Below are 18643 nucleotides of genomic sequence, written 5' to 3'. Positions count from 1 at the left end.
TTGTCTTCTCATTCTCTTTATAGTGTCTTTCATAGAACAGAAGTTTTTAATTTTAATGAAGTCTACTTTTTCAATTCTTTCTTTCATGGATCATGCCTTTGGTGTTGTATCTAAAAAACAAAAGTCATCCTCATAGCAAGTCATTAAGTTTTATCCTATGTTATCTTCTGGGAATTTTATAGTTTTGCGTTTCACACTTAGATCTTGTGATTCATTTTGAGTTAATTTTTGTGAAGGATGTAAAGTTAGTATCTAGATTCATTTTTTGTCAGGTGGATGTCCAGTATTCCAGCACCATTTGTTGAAGAGACTGTCTTTGCTCCATTACATTGACTTTGTTCCTTTGTCAAAGATCAGTTGACTATATTTATGGAAATCTATTTCTGTGCTCTCTATTCTGTTCCATTGATCTGTTTGTCTATTCTTTCACTAACTACACTGCCTTCATTACTGTAGCTTTATAGTGAGTCCTGAAGTTGAACATGAAAAGTTGCTCAGCATCACTTCAGGTCAGTCTTCCAGCTTTATTCTTCTCCGTCAATACTGTACTAGCTATTCTGGGCCTTTTGCCTTTCCATATAAACTTTAGAATCAGTTTGTCGATACCCATAAAATATCTTTTGCTGAGATTTTTATTGGGATTGAATTGAATCTATAGATCAAGTTAGGAAGATCTGACATCTTAACACTATTGAATCTTCCTATCTGTGAATATGGAATATCTCTCTATTTTAGGTCTTCTTTGGTTCTTCTATGTTTTATAGTTTTCTTCATGATCTTGTACATGTTACGTTAGGTTTATATCTATGTATTTCATTTCTTTAGTTGCTAATGTAAATGGTAATTGTGTTTTTAATTTCAAATTCTATTGTTAATTGCTGGTATATAGGAAAGCAGTTGACTTTTTAAAAAACTTTATTTATTTATGTATTTATTTTACAATATTATATTTTTTAAATTGAAGTATAGTTGTACAATATTATATGTTTTAGGTATACAATATAGTGATTCACAATTTTTAAAGGTTATACTCCATTTATAGTTATTGTAAAATATTGACTATATTCCCCATGTTGTACAATACATCCTTGTAGCTTATTTTATACCTGATAGTTTGTACCTCTTAATCCTCCACTTCCATCTTGCCCCTCCCCTTCCTCTCTCCCCACTGGTAACCATTAATTCCTTCCCTACATCTGTGAGTCTGTTTCTTTTCTGTTGTATTCAATAGTCTGCTGTTTTCTTTTAGATTCCACATGTAAGTGACCTCCCACAGCATTTGTCCCTTTCTGTCTGACTTATTTCACCAAGTCCATCCATGCTGTACACCAGAAACTAATACATTTTAAATTAACTGTACCCCAATTAATTTGTTTGCAAACAAACAAATAACCCATATGAAGTATGAGCAGAAGAAATGAATAGACAGTATTCCAAAAGAGGGAATACAGATGGCCAACAGGAACATGAAAAGTTGCTCAGCATCACTAGTATCAGAGAAATGCAAATCAAAATCACAATGAGATACCATCTTATACCTGTCAGAATGGCCATTAACAAAAAGAACACAAGTAACAATTGTTGGTAAGGATGTGGAGAAAAGGGAACCCTTGTGCATTGTTGGTGGGAATGTAAATTGGTACAGCCCCTATGGAAAACAATATGGAGGTTTCTCAAAAAACTAAAAATAGAATCACCATACGGCCTAGCAGTTCCACTCCTGGGCATATACCCAAGAAAAACTAAAACAAACACAAACAAAAAACAAAACAAAAACAAAAACAGTAATTCAAAAAGATACATACACCTTGCTATTAACAACAGTACTATTTACTGTTGCCAAGACATGGAAGCATCCCATGTGTACATCAATAGATGAATGGATAAAGAAGATGTAGTATATATAGAAAGCAGTTGACTTTTGTATATAATCTTTATATCCTGCAACATTGCTATAATTACTTATTATTAGTTCCAGAAAGTTTTTTTATTGTTGTTGATTCTTTTATATTTCCTATATAAACAATCATGTCATCTATGAACAAAGACAGTTCTATTTCTTTTTCTTGTCTTAGTGCATTAGCCAGTACAGTGTTGAAAGGAGTGGTAAGAAGGGGACATCCTTGTCTTGTTTCTGATCATAGTGGAAAAGCTGCTAGTTTTTCATTATTAAGTATGATGTTAGCTGTAGATTTTTTGTAGGTTTTTTTTTCAAAGTTGAGGAAGTTCCTTTCTGTTCCTAGTTTGCATTTCTTCCTTTTTAAGGCTGAGTAATATCCCATTGTATGTGTGTCCACATTTTGTTTACCCGTTCATCTGTCAGTGAATATTTGGGTTGCTTCCACCTTTGGCTATTGTGAATAATGCTGCTAGTTCATGGGTGTGCATATAGCCCTTTGAGACTGTACTTTCAATTCTCCCAATATAATAGCCAGAAGTGGCATTGGCCAGATCATATGGTAATTCTTCTCAAAGTTTTTTGAGGAACCAGTATGCAGAGTTTTATGTAAAAGGATGTTCATTGCACTGATGTTTACAATAGCAGAAATTTGGAAGCAGCCTTGCTATATTTGAGTAAGTGGTTACATAATTATGGCACACTGATACAATGAAGTATTCTTCAGCTATTTAGAAAGTTCTGGTAGATGTGTATGTTTCGACAATGTCAAAATGTCCGGGTATATTGTTATATGAAGGAAGCTAATTATAGATTAATATATGTATTGTGAATCTGTTTTTATTTTAAATCATATACATACAGGCTTCAAAAATTGTAAGGATAATATACTTCTCTGTAGCTTAGGACAGGGAGAAGAGAGGACAGATGCAGTAGGAGAGCAAACCTTTATCTTATTATTACTTTATAAATTACTGCATCATTTCAGGGTTTTTAAAAAATACAGTTTATAAGCAGAAAAACTAATTTGAATAATTGCATTTTTGGAAAAAATGTTTAACTCCCATTTGTGTTTGAAGTACAAAGAAAAGATTATTTTACTTACTTGTCTACAATGTCAAATGCTAATCACTGGGATCTCTTAAATTTTTTTTGTCATATATAATATCAAGGATATTTATTGTTTTGTGACTTGAGGTATAAAATTAGCACAATGAATTTCCATCAGGATAGCTTCGCACAAGGAAAATATTCTACCATTTTTATGTCATATTGGAAAGGTGCTTCCCATTTCGTATAACTTGGTATGGTGAACTATGTAGTAAAATCAAAGGCTTGTTAAAGTTTCTCTGCTCTTGAGGAAAATATATCTCTTAGTTTAAGCATTGCATTACATTACACATTGAATCTCGCTCTTTGCTTCTTTTTCTGGCAGTAGATCTTCATGGAGGAACACGGAGTGACCCAAACCGAACACATGGCTACCATAGAAGCTCATGCAGTGGCCCAACAAGTACAGCAGGTCCATGTGGCCACCTACACTGAACACAGTATGCTGAGTGCTGATGAAGACTCACCTTCTTCTCCTGAGGACACCTCTTATGATGATTCAGATATACTCAACTCTACAGCGGCGGATGAGGTAACAGCCCATCTGGCTGCTGCAGGTAACGTTTGGATTAGAAGCTTTTCATTTGTTACTTAACTCTGGTACTGTGCTTACCTGATAGAGCTTAGGATGCAGGCACTCACTTTTATCTTCATATCACATTGTCACATTTTTTTTCTTGAAACTTTGCATTTATAACCTGTTCCTATATTACACTGAGACTTAAGTTCCAAACTCATGTACTGTCAGTGATATGGACTTTGGTTTTGTTTTTTTATCCATTCCAACACTCTTTACTTTTAACTGAAGCATATATTCCATTTACATTAAAAGTAATCACTGATATATTTAGGTTTAAATTTATCATGTTTATTATATGCTTTCTTTTCATACCCCTTATTCTGTTTACTTTTCCCTAGGTTTTCTTTTGGAATGATTGAAAAATGTTGATTTCTTCATTTTTTTTCTTGTTAGTTTGTAATTTATATAAACTTCTGTTATTAGTGGTACACCTAGAAATATATATCCTTCACTTATTTCAAAGTCTTATGCAATTGATAATTTTGTCCTCTTTAGGAATAATACAAGTTTCTTAGAACACTTGAATTTCATTCCCCTGCTTCTGACTTATATGCTGTTGTTGTCCTGTATATTAATTCTTTGTGTATTTTAAGCACCACAAGACGTTATTTCTGTTCTGTACATAGTTAATGTTAACTTTTCCTCTTATATTCAACTTGCCGTCTGAGAATTTTTCTTCTGCCTAAAGATACCATTTATTATTTCCTTCAGCATGGATCTGCTAATAGTAAAGTCTCCATTTTTGTTTATCTGAGGATGTTTTTATTTAACCTTCAGTCTTGAAGGATGTTCTCACTGGGTGTGGAATTCTAGATTGGCAGTTATTTTCTCTTCTCATATTGAAGATACTGTTTCACTGTCTTTTGTTTTCCATTCTTGCTTTTGAGCATTCAGCTCTTTCATTCTAATATGTGTCCCTTTATCTCCCACACAGGCCCCTCCAACTGCTTTAAGATTTTCTGTCTTTAGTTTTTGTGATATATCTGGATCCAGGAGTTCTTCTCATTTATTCTGTTTAGGATTCTTTTAACATCTTGAACCTGTGGATTGATGTCTTTCATCAATTCTGGAAAATCTTAGCCACTACATTTTGCTTCAGTTTTGCTCCCCTTCCATTCCATCTCTTTTCCTCTTATGATGCCAGATAAATGTTAGTCTTCCTCACTGAGTCCTTTATATCTTCATTCTATGTAGTTTCTTCAGACTGTCCTCTAGTTTATTAATTGTTCTCTTCAGTTGTGTCTAAGGTGCTTTTAAGCCTGTCCGCTGAGTTATTAATTTTGGTAATAGTTTTGTTTCATTTTCTAGTTTTAGAATTTTTTTCTCCCAAATTTTGCAGTGTCACAATTTTTAGTTATTATAGGAAAAAAATTGTAATATCCATGGGTAAAGTAAGCATTATGATTTTATAGTTCATTTGGTAATTCTACTCTGAAGTGCCTATGAGTCTGTTTCTGTTATATGTTGTTAATGTTTTTCTTGTTCCATGTTGTTTTTTCTTGTCATGTATTAGTTATATATGAATGAATGCTGGATGGGTATGTTTGGAAAATTATTTTTAGAAATAATTTGGGATCTAGAATAATATTACAGTCCTCTAGAGAGGATTTTTATTTGCTTCTGCCAGATGCCTGAGGGCACTAGCAGTCCTAGACCATCTTAATCCAATGTAAGGTTTTGAGATTTTCTGGGCCTCTAAATGACTTAAAGCTGGGCTATATTTTGTACCATTTTCTTTGCTATTTGCATTGTATATTTAGCACAGTGTGGAAGACTCCATGTAAACTATGCCTGGATGGGTCTAAAATTGTATGAGGAACATTGATCTTAGAAGATATTTAAGAAAAGCTGGACAGTTAATCAATGATCAAGAATGGCCAGATACTACATTTTTTTAGTATATGCTATATTTAAGGGGAGGAGGACATCTACAGTGAAAATAAACTTATTGCTGTCAGTTATTATCCACTGTGTATTTCTGGAATGGTGAATTTAAAAATAAGGCTTAATACATAAAACACATACAATGTTGTTAAAATTTTTTTTTGAAATTTTAATACTTCCCAGAAGAGGGCATCCTAACATAAAGAATCCAGGAAAACTTCTTTCCTAGGAAGGAAGATGCTTTTGAGACATAGTTTTGCTGTGTTACTGTACTGCATTGCCATAGTGTTAAGATTAGCAAAGGGCTTTAATCTAACACTTTCATATGGCATATGTGGAAACTGAGGTCCAGCTGATAGAAATGATTTACCATTTAACCATTCAACAATATTTGAGGAATTACTATATACTCTATATATTACTATATATAGATACTATGAACAAAACAGGTAAGAACTTGCTCCTAAGAGAGCTTACAGATCGGTGGTGGGGAGAAAGGTGCAAATAATAAAGCAAAATAATTTCAGAAAGCACTGAGTGCTCTGAAGAAAATAATGAAGTAAGGTAAATGGAGAGAGAAAGTTAGTTGCTTACTGCTTTTTCTAAACCTGTTTCCTTCCCTCCATCTACTGAAGTAACCACTGTTCTGAATTTGGTCTTTAATATTCTATTACATTTCTTTCATATTTTTATATGTGTGTGTATCAATAAACAATATTTAGCATTGTTTTTGCATGTTTCAAATTTTATACAAATAGTATCATTCTGTTACCGTTTCTCTAACAGTGTTTATTTCATTCAGTATTATTTTTCTGAGATTAATTTTTGTTGATAATGTGGCTGTATGTTTTCATTTTAACTGTTATTTGGTATTTCATTCGTTTTCTGAGTATCTCATATGGGGAGAACACTTAGATTATTTATAAATTTTTTTATTGAGTTATAAGATTATTTATAAGTTTTTGCTGTTACAATTACTGCAAATGAAAATAATTTTATATGTTTTCTTGTACACATTGTGAAATCTCTTGACTTTGATTTTCATACTTCTTTTGGCAGTGTCCCACAATATGTTGTGATCTAGAATAAACTGATGTACATGTAACAGAAGTAATTTCTCATGAAGTAATACCCCAACTGCAAGTGACACACTCTCTGATACGTTCTGATCTCTTTCACTTTATTCCATTTTATTTTTAAAAACAAAAACTACTCATGAGTGACCAACTGGTGGAACCCTGCTGTTTAAAAAAAACTGCTTGAGCATATACCCAGGAGGGGAATTGGAGGGCAAAGATAGGCACATTTTCAACTTTACTAGGTATTCCAAATGTCTTTCCAAATCATTTCATTAATTTACATTCCTACAGGCATTGTACTAGCATGCCTGTTGCTTTTCAGCCTCACCACATTTGCTATTTTCAGTCATTTTTCATTTTTGCCAGTCTGATGGGTATGAAATAATACCTCAGTGTTGGTTTAATTTGCTTGTCTAAGCAAGAGATTCCAGCCAGAGTGGGAAGACAAGATAGAGCATCATCTCAGAACTTTATTGACTATTCATTTTTCTTCTTTTACATATTTCCTGTTTATACCTTTGTCCATTTTCCAAATGGGTTGTCTTTTCTTATTTGGAAGAGTTATTGATTTTTTTTTAATATTAACCTTTTCTCTGTAGTATGTATTACAGTTATTTTCTTCTAGTTTGTTGCTCACTCCCTCCCCAATTTTTTGTTATTTCTTTCCATCCATACAGGTTTTGATTTATATTATTGTGAAATTTGTCAGTGTTTTACCTCATGGTTTATCCTTTTGGAGCCTTGTTTAAGCAATTCTTCTTAACCCTGAGTTTATAAATTCTCTCCAGTAGTTTATTTGAGAAGTTACAAAGTTTGTTGTTGTTGTTGTTTTATTGATGTTTTTGTTTTACATTTAGGCCTTTAATCCACCTGGAATTTATTTTCACTTATAGTTTAATATATGGATCTACTTTCATTATTTGCCTGTACAGACAGTCAGTTGTCCCAGCACCATATTTTTAATTGTCCGTCCTTTCCCCATGACTGTCTTCGGACACAGGAGGGTGTTTGTGAGCTCTCCAGTCAGTTGCATTGGTTTATTTATCTATCTTATCCAGTTCCACACTGTCTTAAAGACTATAGCTTTGTAGTAACTACTGATACTTGGAAGGATGAATGCCCCTGCCTTATTTTTAAAATCTTCAAAAATTGTTCTGGTTCTTCTTGGCCTTTTGTATTTCCGTTTAAATTTTAAGATCAGTTTATCAAGTTCCACAAAAAAAAAAAAAAAAAACCACCACACTGGGATTTTTATTTGAATTGCATTATTTGGTAAATTAATTAATTAATCTAATTAAGCAGCTTTATTCATAGTAGCCTGAAACTGGAAATAGCCAGTGTCCACCAGTAGGATAATGGATAAACTGTGGTTTACTGATATTCTGAAATATTATTCAGCAATAAAAAAGAACAATCTACTGATACATATAATGACATGGATGAATCTCAAAAACATTCTAAGTGGAAGAGTATATAACTGTATGAGTTCATTTATTTGAAGTTCTAGAATAGGCAAAACTAACATAGAGTGAAAAAATTGAGAATTATGATCTTATGATAAGAGATACAGTGGGAACTGACTGGGAAGGGACATGAGAGAACTTTTTATAGTGATAATATTACCTATCTTGGTACAGGTTAGGGTTTCATAATTCCATGCATTTTTCAAAATTTATCAAATGACTTGTACATTTCATTATATGTAAATGTTACTTCAAAAGAAAAAATTATAAGCAAATATTGAACTCTAGCCAAGGATGTTCCTACTGAAATATTTAGGGGGATCAGTTTACTTTGAAATGCATTTTTGGAAAAAAAACCCCAATGTGAGTTGATGGATGGATAGAAAGATGAAAAGATGCATATAGTACAATGTTAATGGTGGAGTCCAGGTGGTAGATCTGTGAATAGTCACTGTAAAATTCTTTCAACTTTACTATATATATTTGAAAGTCTAAATAATAAAATGTTGGACTCCCATAACTCAATAGCATAATAACAAATAACCTGATTAAGAAATGGATAGAGGACTTGAGTAGACCCCTCCCTAAAGAAGACATACAAATGGCCAACAAGTAAGTGTGTTAAATGATGCTCAACATCACTAATCATCAGGGAAATACAAATCAAAATCACAATGAGACACCACCTCACACCTGTTAGAATGGCTATTATAAAAAAAACAAAAATTAAGTATTGGCAACGATGTAGAGAAATTGGAATCCTTGTATGCTGTTGGTGGGAACATAAAACAGTGCAGCCCCTATAGAAAACAGTGTGATAGTTCCTCAAACAGTTAAAAACACAACTACCATATGATCCAGGAGTTTCATTTATGGATGGATATTTATTAAAAAGAATTGAAATCAGGATCTCTTAGAGATATTTGCACTCCTGTGTTCATTGCAGCACTATTCATAATAGTCAGGATGTGGAAACAGTGTAAGTGCTCATTGACAGATGAATGGATAAAGAAAATGTGTGTATGTGTTTATACACACACTGAAATGTTATTCTGCCTTTAAAAAGAAGGAAATCCTACCATATATGGCAACATGGATGAACCTTGAGGGTGTTATGCTAAGTAAAATACACAAGGTCAGCAGGACAGGTACTGCATGGTTCCACTTATTTGAGGTATCGTATTCAAACTCTTAGAAGCCAAGAGTAGATTTTTGGTTGCCAGGGGCTGGGGTGCGGAAATGGGAAGTTGCTGTTCAACAGAATAAAGTTTCAGTCATGCAAGGTGACTGAGTTCTAGAGATCTGTTGCACAACATTGTGCCTACAGTTAACAGTACTGTATTGTAAACTTAAATTTTTATTAAGACAGTAGATCTCATGTTAAATGTTCTTACCATAATAAAAAAAATTAAATGGTGGATAATGTGTTAATAAGATTTTTTTCCTCTACTAGCTGTTTATGTTGGAAAGGAAGGTAAAAGGCATTAATTTATTTTTTTACTTGCTTTGGGGCTCCTTAGATAAGTTTGTTTAAGTCAGATTGAGTATACTACTAAATAACATGTAGAGGGGCACGTCTAGGTGTTTAGGGAGGCTTATTTTAATTGAGTCACTTATAGAACATATATGCCAGTATAAATGTGAGCAATTAAAGCTAATTTTTATTTAGGCCTTTTACAGGGTTCACAAATAAGGATAAATATGGATTTGAAAAAAAAAAGGATACCCTTGAAATGTTGAGATTCCATCAGTCAAAGACTAATCATTCCTGAGGGCCTACCCTCTATTTTAATCATTAGTTTCAGGGCAAACTAGACCAACTTTTATTAACATTTTTTCCTTAGAGTGAGACAGCTTTCTTTTCTTTCCTCACAGAATGCTTTTATCAACTTGACTTTGTAGTCAACACTCCATTTTAGGCACAATTCTCAGATATATAAGAAAATTTTTTCCAATTAAAATAGTAGTCTTCCAGGTATTCCTCTTACAGGGGATGGTGCTGTCATTGGAGTTCCAAGTATGAGTGATTATCTCTGACTTTCTTAACTTGGCAGTGTCTTGGAGTAATGGAAAGAGGGGCACAGGGATGGTAATGAAATTTGAAATCTGTTAGCATTTTTGTTTTGGAAAGCTCTTCCTTTCAATGCTACAGTTTCATCTAGCACTTCTGAGAATACTTCCTTAACAGTATGGGTATGCTGGCAAAACAAAACAAAACAAAACAAAAATCAACATTATATAAAATTCAAGCTGGTATGTGGTGGGGAGGTGTAAGTCATTTACTTTTTAAAAAGATTCATTGTAAGTTTTAATGGTAAATTAAAATATGATCCATGTTGAACAGTAGTGAAATATATTGATGCTATCAGGAACATTCTGTATTTATTGGTAACATATTAGGAAATAAATGCTGCTTTTTTGTACCTTTAATTGTTTTCTGCCTTATACAGTTAACCGGCTCTGCCTAATCTCAGCGAATACGTTATTATTTCAGGTCCTGTGGGAATGGCTGCTGCTGCTGCTGTGGCAACAGGAAAGAAACGGAAACGGCCTCATGTGTTTGAGTCTAATCCATCTATCCGGAAGAGACAGCAAACACGTTTGCTTAGGTGAGGGCTTCCTTATCCATATTGTTGCTATTCCTCAAATGCTTTAGGGTTTGGATGACAGAGTTAGAATATACCTTATCAAGGATATCAAGTTAAATTTCTTGACTACAGAATTAGACTTTAAAGTACTCTTACACAATCAAATAAATGAAACTAGAAATATGATTAACAGATGTATGATATTACATTAATTCGTTCAGAGAAAATTTGTATGCCTGCTGTGTGCCAAGCATTGTTCTAGGCCTTGGGAATATAACAGCTAACAAAATTCCCTAGAGAGCTTATTTCTAATGGAGGGAAAAAGAAAATAAGCAAGTATGTCATATGTCACATGATGAAAAGTGCTATGGAAAAAAACAAAGCAGACTAAGGAAAATAGAAAGGTTAGGGGCTTAGGGAGGATATAGTAGTTTCTCTTTTCATAGAGTCTGCAAAATCTCCTCTGATAAGGTGACCTTTGAACAGAGACCCGAAGTAAGTGAAAGGACAGCCACGTTGGTGTCTAGGTAAAGAGCTTTTGGGGCAGAGGCAATAGTAAGAGCAAAGGCTCTGAAGTGTGGAGGAATGTGTTAGTCATGCCTGAGGAAAAGCTAGGGAAAGAATGAGAGGAGATGTGGTCAGAGTAGTAGTGGAGAGCCACATCACGGGGTCTTTTGGTCCAGCATTAGGTCTTTGCCTCATACTCTTAGTGAGGTAGGAAGTAAAGACTTGTGATCAAAGCAATGATATAATCTGGTATATGTTTTGAAGGTGTCACTCAATAGAATAGATTCCAGAGCACAAGAATGGAAGCAAGGAGATCAGTTAGGAGGTTATTGTTGTAATCCAGGCCAGAAATGACTGTCTTCAAACCAGTGTGGCAGTGGCAAAGGTAGTAAGAGGTGGTCAGGTTCTGGATGTATTTCAAAAGTAAATCCAGCATGATTCCTTGATGGATTGGATGTGGTATGTGAGAAAAAAAAAAGTGAAAGGTGACCTCAGGGTTTCTGGTCTGCTTACTGGAAAGATTGAAATGACACTTACATGAAGAGAAGCAGGTATGAGAGTGAGAGTAGGGCAGAATCAGGAATTTGGTTTGGACACGTTTAGTTTGTCATACCTTTTAACCACTAAGTGGAGATACAGAATAAGCAGGTGGCAACAGGAAAGAAACAGAAATGGCCTATATGAGTCCATCATTCAAAGGAGAGATCTCGGCTGAAGATAAAAGTATATAAGTAGTATATGAAACTATGAGACTGGAAGAGATCACATAGGGAGTATGGACTGAGGCCTGATGCACTTTATCCCTTAGAAGTTAGAGAAATGAAAGGAGTTAGCAAAGAAGTCTAAGAAGCGACCAGTAAGTCAGGAGGAAAACCAAGAGGGTAGTATCCTGGAAACCAAGTGCAAAAAGTGATTCAAGAAGGAGGGCATGTGATCAGTGCTGTCAAATGCTGCTGACAGGTTGAATAAGATGCAAATTGACCATTAGATTTAGCAACATGGAGGTCATGATTAAAATTGACAAGAGTGTTTTCAAAGGAGCCATAAGGGTGAAAGGATTGAATGTCTTCAAGAGAGAATAGGAAGAGGAAGTGGAGACTGAATATAGATCATTCCTTTAAGGAATGCCAGTGCATTTCTTGTTTGGTGTGTGGTCCTTTGCTCATTTTTATTTCTTCTGAAGAGTTTGTAGGTTGCAAAGAAAGATTATTACACAGGTGTGGTACACGGAGGACTTAATATTTTGACAGGTTGCAAAACATGCATTCATATATGATGAGAAATTTAGTCTATAAAATGTTTCAGAGGTTTCTTCTTGTGTTTCAAATACTACCTCCAAATTTTTAAGATGTTTATTGGAATGTTGAATCCAAATGGAGTGCCAGCCTATGTAAATGATATGTGACAAAAGCTATAGAAAATTACAGTCTATATTAAGAACATAAGAAGATTATAAGAAACTGAAGGGAAAACCCAAAACGTATTCAACAGTAGCTTTCAGCAAAGAGGTTATGTACCACTTGATGGGAAAAAAAATTTCCTTTCCTTTAATGATAAATCTCATTTCTGTTAATGATAGTGCAGGCAGGAGGAATTAGAATGTATTATTTGTAGAAGTATTTTTGCTGTAGGGGACATAGGCACAACAGTACAGGCTTTGGAGAAAGTTGGAAAATTTTATTGTGATAGGTTGGCTTTGCTTCGTTTTAATTGGCATGACTCACCAGTCCCTTGAAAGGGTAGACCATGTTCCCAAAAGAATTATGGGATGTAGAACTTTAAAATAATCTCCCATGATTTTAGAGGAAAAGGATGACATCTCTATTTCATCTGGTGTGGATATATTTGAAAAAGCTCTTACTGCATCCTCATTTGTAAAATACTACAGGACTAAGAATTATTGTCTATATCACAATGAAAATCTGGAAATGGCAACACTTCTTTTAATTGAAATATAGTCAGTTTACAATGTGGTGTCAATTTCTAATGTAGAGCAAAATAATTCAGTCATATATATACATACGTATTTGTTTCCATATTCTTTTTCATTATAGGTTACTATATAAGATACTGAATATTGTTCCCTGTGCTATATAATATAAACTTGTTTATTTTATATTAGTAGTTAGTATCAGCAACATTTTTGAAGTGGTATTTTTGGATAAAATATGTCAGTGAGACATGAATGATGATTGTATCAGTCAAAGAAATTAGAAGCAGGTCATGTAAGCCCTCTTCATTAAACATGGAGATGATATAATAAAGTCTATAAGAAGACATCTCGGCATTTATCTTTATCATTATAAGCAGCATAAGATAAAACCCCTTTCTTTGGTATTGCTAAGATCAGGAAGGATGTTACCTTGTTCACCGTCATGTCATGACTATGTCCTGAGGTAAACCTGAGGTAGGCCCTTATATCAGCAGATCTTTAGGACAAAAGTATGTACATATTTCTGCGGAACAGGGTGTTAAGCCGCACACTCTCTTTTTTCACAATTCAAGTAAAAGAAAACATATCTAATAAGAATAAATTGTCTCAAGCCACAGTAAATCTTGTAATTTCTATCTTCTTTGACTGTTTTTGTTTTCATTCTCTGATTCAGGAAACTTCGAGCCACATTAGATGAATATACTACTCGAGTGGGACAGCAAGCTATTGTCCTTTGTATCTCACCCTCCAAGCCAAATCCTGTGTTTAAAGTGTTTGGTGCAGCACCTTTGGAGAATGTGGTAAGAAAACTGAATCGTGTTCTCGGATACCCTTTGCTTTCTGTGGGTTATTGTTCACATTCTTTTGATTCTTTGTCTAGCACAATAGTTAGCCTGTCTTCCCTTCATCCAGAAATGAGGGTCAGGACTGATGTTCAAACTCCTTTATGTAGATCAAAATAAAAATGACCATTTCTGTTTCTACTTTCCATAACAAGGTTATTTTGCCTTATCAGAGCAATGGAAAAAAAAAATGGCATTGTGTTCATTAAGAAACCAATGCAAGATTTTGTGAGAAAGTTACAGATTTATATTAGAAACAAAATCGTAGCTAACTCAAGATGTGCAATTTGTGAGGCAAACCTGAGAGCATTTCATTAATCACTGACATTTGAGTTGCATGTTTTAAATGTCTTATATTCTAAGAATTTAACACTCTGCTTCAATATAGTTAAATATTTTGATTATATACCTATATAGAACTGACTTTATAAAAATAGTATTTTACTGTTGCATACTTATACTATGTGAACTACTCTTTGTCTGACTGAAATAACTTTGAGTACTTTGTAGAATAATGATCTGTCCAGATTTAAATTGCATTTTGTTTTTACAAGGATAAAATTCATTAAGTTAAAATGGCATTTATTAGATTTCTCTCATATTGAATGTAGATATTTCAAGAGTTCAGAATTAGTAATCAGTTGAGATTTTGTTTGTTGTATTTTTTACACGTACACAAATGTTGTAGTTCTTAACATTTTTGAGTTTTCTTTTGAGTTTTCCCCAAATTCCTGAGACTCTAGAATAGGGTGCATATTTGGACCTTTCCTTAGAGGAATAAGGTAGAAGTCTTCTAGTTCAAAATGGTGCCTAACAAGCAGCCCTTAGTGTCATGCTGTTGACAAACATGAAATCTAAGTGTGTCTTCTTCGGTATTAAGTTTTAAATGATATTACTACTACTAATAATAATGTGGTCTATGAAAAAGACTCATCTGGAAGACTCAGAAAAATACCTCTGAAAATTACTCACTAAAAAATTCAAAAGAAAAGTATTGGAAAACTGTTGGAATCTTCTATAGAATGTAAAAAGTTGCAAACTCTATGAAACAGGAATAAATGGTCATATGATAGCCTAGACCAAGAGAAAAAGCAATAGGTATTTTTCCATTGACTGGCATTTGATAAATACAGGCTAAAGAATAAATACAGGAGAATACAAGCAAAGTATGTCTTCCAGACCAATGAAGGGGGGGAAAGTCTTATACAAAAGATAGAAAACAAGGGAAGGAATTAAAAAACAAAATAGAACACAAGGCATAGAACAAAGTAACATAAATGAGACCAGCTAATTCTGTTATAAACTATAAATATAAATGTGTTGAACTCTCTTATTAAAAATAAAGATTTTCTTTCAGTTTGGAACAACAACAATCCAAATCAAAACCCAATTCTATTCAATTTATGTGACATACTTATAGTGACTCACAGATGTTCAAATGATACCATCAAGAAAGTGAAAAGACAGTCCATCGAATGGGAGAAAATATTTGCAAATTATATATCTGACAGAATTTGTATCCAAAGTATATAAAGAACTCATATAACTCAACAATAAAAGACAAATAACCCGATCTAAAATGGCAAAGAATCTGAATAGCTATTTCTCCAAAGAAGATATAGAAATGGCCAGCAAGCACATAAGCACTTGATAAATAACTATTAATTAGGGAAATGAAAATCAAAACCACAGTGAGATACCACTTCATACCCACTAGGATGACTATAATAAAAAAGATGTACAATAATAGTAAGTGTTGGTGGGGAATATGGAGAAACTGGAACCCTCATACATTGCTGTTGGGAATGTAAAATGAAGCAACTGCTTTGCAAAATAGTTTGGCAATTTTTCAAAATGTTAAAAGTAGAGTTACCATATAACCTAGCAAATCTACTCCTAAGCTTACTGAGGAGAACTGAAAACCAATCTTATACACACAGTGTTCATAATAGCAAAATTTATATACAAAAACTTATACACGGTGTTCATAGTAGTATTAATCATAATGACCACAAAATGAAAACAACCCAAATGTCCATCAACTGATGAATGGATAAAAAAATGTTCTATTATCCATTCAGTGAAATATGCAGCAATAAAAAGGAATGAAGTAGTGATAAATATAGCATAGAAGAGCCTTGAAAACATTGTGCTAAGTCAAAGAATCCACTCACAAAAGGCATATATTGTATGATTCCATTTATATGCAATGTCCAGAACAGTCAAATCTATAGAGACAGAAAGAAGATTAGTGTTTGCCAGGTTGAGAGGGGGCAGGGAGGAACAGAGAGTGACAGCTAGCAGGTAGAGGGTTCTTTTAGAGAGAATAAAACCAGATTACGATGATGCTTGCATGACTCTACAAATATTATTTAGGATTGAATTGTGCATTTTAAACGGTGAATTTTGTGGTGTGTGTGGCAGGCTGAATAATGAATGTCCCCCAAAGATATCCAGATCCAAATCCCTGAAACTACAGAGTATTACTTAACTGGCAAAAAGAACTGCAGGTTTGATTGTTAAAGATTCTGAGATGGGGAGATTATCCTGGATTATCCAGGTACACCCTAAATCTAATCACAGTCTCTTTATAAGAGGGAGACAAAGGGAGATTGATACAGAAGTAGGAGATGTGTTGGTGGAAGCAGGGAAGGAAAGGGTCAGGAGTGAAGGAATACATGTTAGATGATATGAGAAAAGAGATTCTCTTCCAGAGCCTCCAGAAGGAGCAGCCCTGCCAACACTTTCAGCCCAGTGAAGCAAGAGAATGAATTTCTATTGTTTTAAGCTTCCAAGTTTGTGATACTTTGTGGCAACCATAGGAAAACCTAATATGTATGGTATATGAATTATATCTCAATAAAGCTGTTACAATTTTAAAAATAAAGTAATAGGCAAAGGTATATCAAACACCTACAAAAATAAATCATGGATTGCAACATTAATATCAGAGAAAGCTAAATTCTCAAGACAGAGGAGTATTAACTGAGACCCAGAGGTCTTTAGTATTGATAAACAGTATAAATTTATAATGAACCTCTTATGTCTCAAGTAACATTAAAGCAAAGCCTGTAGATCAAAAAGTTAGAAATGGGAGGGAAAAAAGAAACCACAATGGTAGTAGGAGGCTTTAATATCTTTGTCAGATCAAGGAAGAAAAATATAAATAAGAAATAGAGATCTGAGTAACAGAATTAAAGTTTAATACAAAGAATAGATAATTAACATTGATATCTTACAATGGGAGACTATACCTTTTTTGAAAAATTATATGAATAGATTATAAGAATTAACTATATGTTATTATTAGGCCCCAAAGAAAATCTTAATAAACTGTAAAATGCAGAGAATTACACAGGCCATATTTTTAACCTTAGTATAGAAAGTTTAGACTTAATATACAAAAGATTAACAGGAAGAAATTTTTAGCCACATGGAAATTTTTAAATACTTCTTAAAAGAAAAACTTAATTTGCATACTATTTTAAAACAATTTTTAAAAATTGTAAAAGTTATTATCTAAATTGGTGCTCAAAGAAATATTCATTGCCTTGATTTTTTTTCTTATATATAAAGAAAGAAGGAAAAGAAACTTCATGTAAAACAAGAAGCTGGAAAGAGAACAATAAGTCTAAGAAAGAAATATTTTAAGTAAACATGTAGAAGAAATGAATGATTTTGTAAACAGAAATAGAATTGTAACATTCAAGAAATGGTACTATGAAAAATCCAGTGAAATAGAAGAATGTCTAGCATGCTGATTCAGAAAAAGGATGAAGAAAACAAATATATAGGCTTAGAAATGAGATGAGAGTTACAACTGCAGATAAGAGTTGTAATTGCAGATAAGAATAGATTAAAAATTATAAGGAAATGTTGTGTATTAATTCTGTTCTTATCAATTAAAAACCTCAACTAAGGGGATAATTTAATAAGAAAATAAAATAACCAAAACATGTCCAAACCTCAGGAGGACGATAAACCTGTACAAAACTGAAAAAGTAATTAAACCATATCCCTCAAAGGGCCACTACGTCCACCCCTGATTATTTTGGATGACTTCTGTGAAACCTTAAAGGTACAGAATATTCCTTAATTTTTTATATACTGGTATACAGGGTGGTATTAAAGAGTCAGAGCTTATGTTTACTGTAATCAGTTATGTAGTATATTGCACATACTCTCATATTAATAACATTTAAAGAAATTATTTAGATTTTATAATTATGTTTAACATTTGTTGAATACTTATTATGTTCTAGGTTATAAGTTATAAGCACTTTATATGTATTGTCTTATTAAATAATATTAAAACTTTGGTATTTACATTTTGCCTTCCTGCCTGAAACCATCATTAATCTTCCTTTTTGCTCTTCTTTCTGGAGGTTTCTGAGAACTCTGGAAAATAAAAATTAAATAGGGCTGTTCATCTTGGAATATGGATTACAGATTCAGGATTGTCAGTTATTTCTTGAGTTCTGCCCATATTATCTCCTTGCCACCAATTGGGTTGTATGGCAAGGCACTGTAAACAAAAACAAGAACAGCAAACTGGAAAAACAATCTTTTAAAAATAGTAACAGCAATTACAATTTGTTGAGTGTTTATAATGTGCCTGTTTCCGCTAAGCACTTTGATTTTTACTTAATCATCACAATAACTCTGTGATGTATGTATTTGTTATTACCTGTGCTTTACAGATGTAGAAATTGAGAGTTTAAGAGCTTAAATATTTTGCCCAAGATCGCATAGTAAGTAGT

The 18643-nt window shown here is 33.3% G+C and overlaps 1 protein-coding gene across 5 annotated transcripts in view; it reads left to right on the top strand.

Annotated features, from left to right (window-relative positions):
• Positions 1-18643, top strand: part of NRF1 (nuclear respiratory factor 1) — a 127251-nt gene that overhangs the window by 40061 nt on the left and 68547 nt on the right. For 3 of the 5 annotated variants that reach the window (XM_074367074.1, XM_074367070.1, XM_074367071.1), the window contains 3 exons: positions 3333-3564; positions 10508-10622; positions 13715-13841. In XM_074367074.1, coding sequence (XP_074223175.1) covers positions 3342-3564; positions 10508-10622; positions 13715-13841 — 465 coding nt within the window. In that variant the 5' untranslated portion in view covers positions 3333-3341. The remainder of the gene's footprint in view (positions 1-3332; positions 3565-10507; positions 10623-13714; positions 13842-18643) is intronic. The other 2 variants (XM_074367072.1, XM_074367073.1) reach the window with 1 other exon arrangement.

The sequence above is a fragment of the Camelus bactrianus genome, chromosome 7 (genome assembly GCF_048773025.1).
Source record: "Camelus bactrianus isolate YW-2024 breed Bactrian camel chromosome 7, ASM4877302v1, whole genome shotgun sequence".
Classification (NCBI taxonomy): domain Eukaryota; kingdom Metazoa; phylum Chordata; class Mammalia; order Artiodactyla; family Camelidae; genus Camelus; species Camelus bactrianus.
Note: the sequence above shows the minus strand (reverse complement) of the source record. Positions and strands in the feature narration are given on the sequence as shown.